This window comes from Aegilops tauschii, chromosome 4 (assembly GCF_002575655.3).
Source record: "Aegilops tauschii subsp. strangulata cultivar AL8/78 chromosome 4, Aet v6.0, whole genome shotgun sequence".
NCBI lineage: Eukaryota > Viridiplantae > Streptophyta > Magnoliopsida > Poales > Poaceae > Aegilops > Aegilops tauschii.
In genome coordinates this window covers 332,690,454-332,698,541 of record NC_053038.3, presented here as the reverse complement: position 1 = coordinate 332,698,541, position 8,088 = coordinate 332,690,454, and the positions used below count along the sequence as shown (strand labels likewise).

At 47.4% G+C, this 8,088-nt stretch overlaps 2 protein-coding genes and 1 non-coding gene across 4 annotated transcripts; 2 read left to right on the top strand and 1 right to left on the bottom strand.

The window, feature by feature from the left end:
* The first annotated feature begins 4,002 nt into the window (after nt 1-4,002).
* LOC141020492 (uncharacterized) lies at nt 4,003-5,229 on the top strand. The gene is made up of 2 exons (XM_073496684.1): nt 4,003-4,456; nt 4,935-5,229. Coding segments are annotated over exons 1-2 (348 nt in total). The 5' UTR covers nt 4,003-4,109; the 3' UTR covers nt 4,936-5,229.
* A 773-nt stretch (nt 5,230-6,002) lies between these two features.
* LOC120963741 (U5 spliceosomal RNA) lies at nt 6,003-6,121 on the bottom strand. The gene has a single exon (XR_005755487.1). It is a non-coding gene; the product is annotated as a U5 spliceosomal RNA (small nuclear RNA).
* Nucleotides 6,122-6,358: 237 nt separating this feature from the next.
* On the top strand, nt 6,359-8,088 carry LOC109785069 (anaphase-promoting complex subunit 11). Of its 2 annotated transcripts, none has more exons than XM_020343679.4 (2): nt 6,359-6,514; nt 7,599-8,088. In XM_020343679.4, the coding sequence occupies exon 2, from the start codon at nt 7,608-7,610 to the stop codon at nt 7,860-7,862; it is 255 nt and encodes an 84-aa protein (XP_020199268.1). In that variant the 5' UTR covers nt 6,359-6,514; nt 7,599-7,607; the 3' UTR covers nt 7,863-8,088. The 2 variants fall into 2 exon arrangements, with proteins under 2 accessions (XP_020199268.1, XP_020199272.1); XM_020343683.4 differs by having other exon boundaries at nt 6,378-6,514; nt 7,606-8,088.

Below are 8,088 nucleotides of genomic sequence, written 5' to 3'. Positions count from 1 at the left end.
TTACATGTGGATCTTAGTTGGATAGCTGTATTCTTGTTATTTGAGTAGTAGATTATTGTTTCGGATTCATCATGATAGTAGTGTTATGCTATCCTCGGAGTATTTTGAGATGATGATATTATGCTTGGATTATTTGTTGGATATTGCTATGACTTGGATTATAGTTTGATGGTTGACATCGGAGTATCAGTTATCATGGTTATATTTTTGGGGATAAATTCCGTCAGTAAGTTGGTCAGGTGCCGCCGAATCGAACTTTTCCAGTGCAACCACATTTGCCGGTATGGGACGGCCCTAATGCGGTCTATTGTTGTGCCTCTCGCCGGTGCCTCTAACGAGGGAAGGCTATGGGCGCGCGCTACCCTGATCAGGTAGGCGGACATAAGCCTTGTGTGCCTGTTGTTTGAGTTTTTGGATCCGTGTCCCCGTGTGGGACGGGCCACGACGGTGGTCGTTGTGTCTTTGGTAGACACGGGGCCACCCATGACTTAGCCCAGTGGGGAGTGAGTCGGAGTGGCCGGGAGAGTGTCATGGCAGTATATCGGTTTTGTCGGAACGCCGTTGGTCCACCCGTATGGGAGTGCGAGGCCATGGGTTCTGTGGTGTGGGTACAGTGCGCTACCTCTGTAGAGTGTGTGTTTAATCTATCGATAGCCGCGTCCTCGGTCATGGGCATGGGTTCGTACTAGGGTACACCGTTCGATCAACACTCACATGATGGAATGACTTATAGGTGATGGATATGTGGATATTTGGAGCAGTACAGATGGGCCATTTATTGGTCGGGTTGTGATCGCCGTAAGGATCACGGGCCATTCATTGGTCGGGTTGTGATCGCCGTAAGGATCACGGTTACAGTTTGGTTATGATCACGAGGTGATCGAGATGGTATATTGCTTGGCCGGTTAGCCAAGAGAGATATGGTCATGGAAATCAGAGATGGTGATTTATCAGCATTGTAGTAGCTTCATATCATGCTTAGTAGTTGTTGCTGTATCAGGGTAGCTGTTAATTTAATTAACCTGCTTAATGCTATGTTGTTGTCTTTCCTTGATGTTCTTGGTTGTTGTGAGCTTGCAAGTACATTCAATGTACTGACCTGGCGTGTCATGCCAGATTGCAGGTGATGCCGTGATTGCTTGATTGCTTGTCGTGGTTTCCGTTCGTGCGAGCTAGATTGTGTCCCAGCCAGAGTCCCTGCGGAGTGGAGTTCACCACCTTCGTCGTTGTTTCGCTGCTAGAAGATTTCCGCTCCTACGAGTTGTTCCGCTGCTAGCATAGAGCAAGTGTAGTATCGCAGGCGTAGTGTCGCCGTGCTGATGTGAACCTTTGTAACATCAGACCTTTGTATTTGTTCTTGTAATAAGAGCTAATTTGTTCTATGTCAAGCAGTGTCGTATTCCAGAGACTTCTCCTCAATCTCTGGGCTGGAATACGGGGCATTCCGGTTTCTCTGAGCCGGGGTGCCACATGGGTTGATTGGATTATGTCATGTGTAACCTCGGTGAGATATTCCGTGAAATTTAATGGAGCCATCTTGGATTCTTTTGCACTGTCGCATGGGCTACGGCAAGGTGACCCTTTGTCCCCATACTTGTTTCTCTTTGTCGCTGATGGTCTCTCTGCTCTGTTCAATAAGGGCATTGCCTCAGGTGATTTGTCCCCTCTGAAGATTACCAGAAGAGCACCGGGAATCTCTCATTTTCTGTTCGCCGATGATACGCTTTTATTCTTCAAAGCTAATGTGCAGCAAGCTCAGTACGTGAGGCAATTATTGCAAGATTATGGGCATGCCACTGGTCAACTATTAAACCCCGCTAAATCATCCATTCTGTTTGGGGCCTCCTGCCCGGAAGATACCATGGAAGTGATCAAAAATCTTTTGGGTGTCACCGCTTCTGGTTTTGAGGAGAAGTACCTAGGCTTACCCACCCCTGATGGGCGGCTAACTAAGGGTAAGCTTCAAAATTTGCAAGTCAAGATGAGTAAGCGCTTATTTGCTTTTGATGGACATCCCACACAGGCTGGTAAAGAAGTTTTGGTTAAGTCAATTGCTCAATCAATTCCTACCTTTATTATGAGTGTGTTCAAGATTCCTCTTGCTGTTTGCGATGACCTGAATCGTATGGTTCGGAACTATTACTGGGGAGCGGAGAAGGGTAAAAGACAGACTCACTGGTATGCTTGGCACAAGATGACCCGTCCTAAATCACAAGGCGGCCTCGGTTTCAGGGATTTTCGGATTTTCAATCAGGCACTACTGGCGAGACAGGCCTGGCGCCTCTTAGCCTTTCCAGATAGCCTCTGTGCAAGGCTGCTCAAAGCCAAGTATTACCCAAGTGGATGGTTGGAGGACACGGTGTTCTCAGGGAATCCTTCTCATTCTTGGCAAGGTGTCTCTTATGGGCTCGAGCTCTTAAAGAAAGGACTGATCTGGCGTATTGCTAATGGGCAGAAGGTCCGAATCTGGCGTGACCGTTGGGTTGCCCGTGGTAACATGGGTTCGCTTGTTTCAAACAGAGGAAGATGCCGGCTCAAATGGGTATCTGACTTGCTGGATCATAATGGTCACTGGGATATGGTGAAGTTACATCAGTTTTTTTTGCCCGTGGACATACATGAGATTTGTAAGATTCATCCTTCACCCCGTTTAGGAGAGGATTTTTTAGCCTGGGCCCCTGAACGTAGTGGTCTTTTTTTCTGTGCGCAACGCCTACTGGCTTGCTGCTGATGAGGTTAATAGCTCCTTAATTCCATCTACGAGCATCTCTCCGGACGGTCGAAGAGATATCTGGAAATTGATTTGGTCTCCGAACCCAAAGTGCTCTCCTTTGCATGGCGTGCTGCTACAAATTCACTAGCAACTTGGCTGAATAAAAAGCGGAGATCTCTAGAGGTTTTTAATACATGCACAGTCTGCGGAAGAGAAGAAGAGGATTCTTTTCATGTTTTATGTGCCTGTGACTTTGCCCAGCGTCTATGGAAGGCCATGTCTAAGATTTGGGAACTGCCAGAACTAACTAGTATTAAACACCATGACGACTGGTTCATTCAGCTCATGCGTGATGTAGATGTCAATGCCCAGGTCCGTGTGCTCATGCTCCTCTGGAGAGTGTGGTACGTACGGAACGAAGTGGTTCACGCAAAACCAGCTCCACCCATTGACGTCTCAACGAGGTTCTTGGCAAGTTATCTTGAGTCGCTCGTCAGTATTAAGCTGGATCCTAATGCAGATTTCGTCAAAGGCAAAATGGAGGTCGGACACTGTTTTCCAATGGTGCGATCCACTTGTGATAGCACTGCAATTGCTAGCACCCGGTGGCAACCTCCATGTCAAGGGCGGGTGAAATTAAATACGGACGGATCGGTACTTAATGGAAAGGCGGGAGTCGGTATGGTGCTTCGGGACCACCTGGGAAATATCATTTTTAGTGCCTGCGGATATCTTGATGTCTGTACAGATGTTCTGAAATCAGAAATCCTTGCGATTCGAGAGGGAGTTAGTTTGACACAATGGAATCTTCTACCATTTGATGTTGAATCTTACTGTTTGGAAGCAGTATCCATGGTGAAAGCATTGGGAGCAACTTTTCTAAATATTCTTTTTTGATCAAAGAGATAAAGCAAAGTATGAGGGAACATGACTCTTCTATTACTCATATTCGTCGTACAGGCAATGGTGCTAGTCATGCTATGGCAAATTTTGGTAGAGGCCAGGGTCGTACCATGGTTTGGCTTGGTTCGGTCCCTAGTGAGGTCTTAGATATTGTCTTACGAGACTGTAATCCCTAATTCTGAGTAATAAAGAGTTATTTCGAAAAAAAAGAATTCAGTTTTTTTAAATACTTTTTTTAAACTTTACTGTTCACTAGGGTACATTTGAGCCCGGAGATACTCCACTTCCCACAACAATCTTTTCTTTCTTTGTGCTGTCAAACTAAAAAGGCGTCAGCTCATAGGTAGGAGGAGACTCGCTCCTAGTCCCCACCGCCAGCTCGTAGTCCTTTTTCTTCCATCAAAGAACCGGGGGAATAAAGGCGGACAAGAGAAGGCACCAGCGGAATTTTCCTTTTTCCTCCCCGAAGCGCAGCTCCACGGGCGGCTTCGCGATGGCCGCCGCCGACTACGACCGCGCGTACCGCCCCTACGCGCCCTCCTCCGCCGCCGACTACGACCGCCCCTACCGCAACGAGATCGTGCCCTACGGCGACCGCCGCATCGACCTCGTCGTCAAGCCGCCGCCGCCCACCAGGTCCCCGCCGCCGCCGTTGCCCGTCACCAAGAGCGGAGGCGGAGGCGGGATAGGCTCCGCCTGGTGCTTCAGCGACCCGGAGGTGAAGAGGCGGCGTCGGGTGGCGAGCTACAAGGCGTACTCGGTGGAGGGAAAAGTCAAGGCCTCCTTCCGCCGGGGCTTCCGCTGGATCAAGGACAAGTGCACGGGCTTCATCCATGGCTGGTAAGGTCACCTCCATTCCTTGACTTGGCTGCTCCCACCTTCGGTCTTCTCCCTTGGTTCCCCGCTCCCTTCTAATTTCATCACCCTGAATCGGCCGTGGCTACCCGATCATGGAAGACCCCTCCTTCCACTGTGGAAACGGGTTTCATCCGAGAAATCGCAAATCCGTTAGCCTTCTATAAACACTACTAGAAGGGATTTCATTTCTCGCATAAAATTTCTGTCGTTTTTCCCGGTTCCTACGTGTTGGTATAACTGCAATCCTGTTTCATCCTCCATTATGCAAAGCTTATTTAAGGAAATAGTACTACATATGACATGACAGATCTCCAACGAGTACCAAATTGATCACAACTTTTATTTCCACGAATGCTCCCCTTTCCAAGTAGTAGTACTGTAACATATCACTAGTACCACCATTTGGTCCTGATATTTCAACCTCACCTCTAATTTATCCCTTATTAATTCTCTCTTCCAGAATCCGTGGTCTTGGGTGAGTTCTATTGGGGGATCGAAGAAGACGCTGCAACAATGTGCGAGTAACGGATGCTGTTGCCTTTGCTAATTTGCTCCCAAAACATGGAAGGATTTTGTCCATGAGGTTGTGAGGGTAACTTTTGGGTCAGGTTTATAGAAAACAAAAATTGAAGAGCTTCCTCATGATATTGCTTTGATTGCAGATGCTGTTCTTACTGTCTGCTAATTAGCTAGTTATTTCAAGAATGTCTCAACAGGAGTTGAATCTTTGGAAAGGAACTGGTTAATTTTCATGATATCGCTATGTCTCTCCTTAAGCCACGCCATTCTGCATATGTATCTTGATGTTTTGAGATATTATTAGGTTCTTTTATACCACTTCCAACAGTGTGACGGAGGCATCGTTAACTGAATCATGAGAGGAAAATGGGTCATCCCCAAATTGGCGTATCAGGAACCTGTTCCGTCAATTTGCTGTGCCGTTGCCGCCAATTTGCTAAGACAAGACTTTTGTTGTCCTACTTATGAAAAAGCCATCCAGTGCTCTCAATTGATAATTTCCTCTTAAGTTAGCAAAAAAGAGTCGTTTTCCTCCATGAGCGTAACCTAACCTGTGTAATTAAGTTAAGTGACAAATTTGAGAGCATGCAACTTCACCATTTGGGTGGATGAAGTGTGCACGTGAAAGATTCCTGCTGCTGCTGCATCAGGCAATGGTCGATGCGACTAAGCTCACACTCACATGAGTTGGTGCGAAGAAAGAGACGATGCGCCTGGGCTAGGCGTCAACCGTGAAGCCGCGTTGCGTAGCATCTAGAATGAGTTGTCCCCTCGCCTGGAGCTGGTGGCAAAGATGCCTTTCTCGGGTCGCGCCTGCTGTTAATTACCTGATGGAGATTGATCGAGCTGTGCAGTTTTGCCACCCTGACGGGTACCGCAAGTTCGCAAAAGCCCGATGCATGTGACACCTCCTAGCAGAACGACAATTCGTACATAGGCATTTAATTTTCAGCACAATACAAATGGGACGCAAATAGCTCAATGATTTTTCCGGATTTTGGTTTGATGGGGTCCCCTTCAAAAGGAGACACCCTTCAAAAATTAGTGTATGCTGCTTATTGTGGCGTGCACACGGTATTCTTTAGTAAAAGGCGAAAGAATAGTTCGCTTTGTGCTCACCACGCAGCTGCGTGCTTAGTTCACTGAACCCTGGCTCTCTTATATAGCCAGCTACCCGTTCGTTCTCGCTCCCGCTGGCGAGGTGGTACTATTGTCCCGGGTCTCAGTTCTCAGACAACATACCGGCAGCACCACAAACCACAACGGTTCAGCCCAGGGCTACTACCACTGTCACGGGCCGCTTTACAGACTTGAGTTTAGGCCCATCCATTACGCCTCCCTTTTGACCTTTCCCCTCGCACCTCTCGCCTCCTCCAGAACTAAAAAAAAGGGTAACAGACATACCCGAGTGACTGACTGGGAGGGAAAGCAGACGAGCGGAGTCTGCGTCCACGCGGCGACCAAGGGAGGTCGACGGCGGCCTGAGGCCCGCGCGTGGCTCCTCCATTGGCCCCCGTCAAGGTACTGCGTCGCTATCCCTAACCCTAAACCTATCTTCTGCCGCTTTCCAAACCCAAGTTCGCCGGCGACCTCGGCCGTTGCAGAATCGCCAATGCATTCTAACCCCAAATCGAACATGTGCTGGTCTGTGAGTGATTACGGCTGGCATGAACCATGGGGTGCATCGGCCACTGAAGGCGCTGCTGCGTGGCGTTCTTCTCATGGACAACATTGGTATGCACATGGAGTTTATGGGCATAAAGTGTTCGAGGAAATGCCCTGCTCAAATTCCAAGCGTTCTATGTACAGTACTTTTAGTAACGGGGAAGCAGCTGGTTCCGGGGCTTCTTCTTGTGGATTTCCATGCTATGGTGCTGTTATTTCGTTATTTGCTGGGTGTTCTTCTGGTATGGAGATGGTAAAGCGGCAATTGGCTCGGTAGGGCTTGGCAAGGGTAAATACTAAAGAAGATCTAACAGTAATCAAAGAAGGGGGACTATCTTTGAGCTGTGGCTCAATTCGTTGTCTGGCCCGACCAGCACTGCTCCACTCCTTCAACTATTCCTAATTTTGCTGTTACTATAACACAGCATCGTCCTCCTTGAGCCATTCCAATTCATCCATTCATATGTGGATCCATTAGGTTCTTCCCAAACATTGGTTCTTCCACAGCATACAAGATCAACCTCAGTTGAGAGATAAGAGTTGCTGTCCTGGTGCAAGCACATATTATTTTCTGTAAAGTCAATGGTTCAACTGTATTCCTATGTCTCATGTTAAGCCCGCCCCTGCATATTGTGAGGAAATGTGTTGACCATGTCACTTTGTGGATGCTAGTAGTTGGGACTTTTGAGCCATTCGAATGGTGTACTGTGTTATTGACTTGTATCTACCTATCTATCACTCTATCTTTACCTGCAAGCTGCAACTTCAGCCTTAAAATTGAAGACACGAAAGCTAATACTACATGTGTTCTTTTAGACCATTTAATTTAGCGAACTTCTCTTCTCCTTTCTGCCTTATTCCTTCTTGATTGCTATCTGATAAACTGCAATTAGTACAATGTTCTCATGAGGCATGCATTGCATCTACTGCTGTATTCCAGGTAACAGCCATGAAGGTCAAAATTCTTCAGTGGCATGCGGTGGCTTCTTGGACATGGGACGCACAGGATGAGACATGTGGCATATGCAGGATGGCTTTTGACGGCTGCTGCCCTGATTGTAAGTTCCCTGGTGATGATTGCCCAATCATTTGGGGTGCCTGCAACCATGCTTTCCATCTTCACTGCATACTCAAGTGGGTCAATTCTCAAACATCAACCCCCCTTTGCCCCATGTGTCGTAGGGAGTGGCAATTCAAGGGCTAAGGACATCTCAAACTATGTCAGTACCAGGAGTTTTCATATCTCCTCGTAGGAAACTAGAATGAATGTGTAACTGGAATGTAGTTGGGTTATCTTGTAAGTGCCCTTTCATACTTTCTGGAAATCAGGATGGTCGGTATCTTTCAAGTAAAGCTGTGAGACCTTTGAGCCACAGCTATTGTGTCTTTGCAAGTTGTGACCATACAAATCCAATGATTGACTTTGAAAA

What these genes read in the sequence shown, in the direction of transcription:
- LOC109785069 (XM_020343679.4), top strand. Translation starts at nt 7,608, where the DNA reads ATGAAGGTCAAAATTCTTCAGTGGCATGCGGTGGCTTCTTGGACATGG.
- LOC141020492 (XM_073496684.1), top strand. Translation starts at nt 4,110, where the DNA reads ATGGCCGCCGCCGACTACGACCGCGCGTACCGCCCCTACGCGCCCTCC.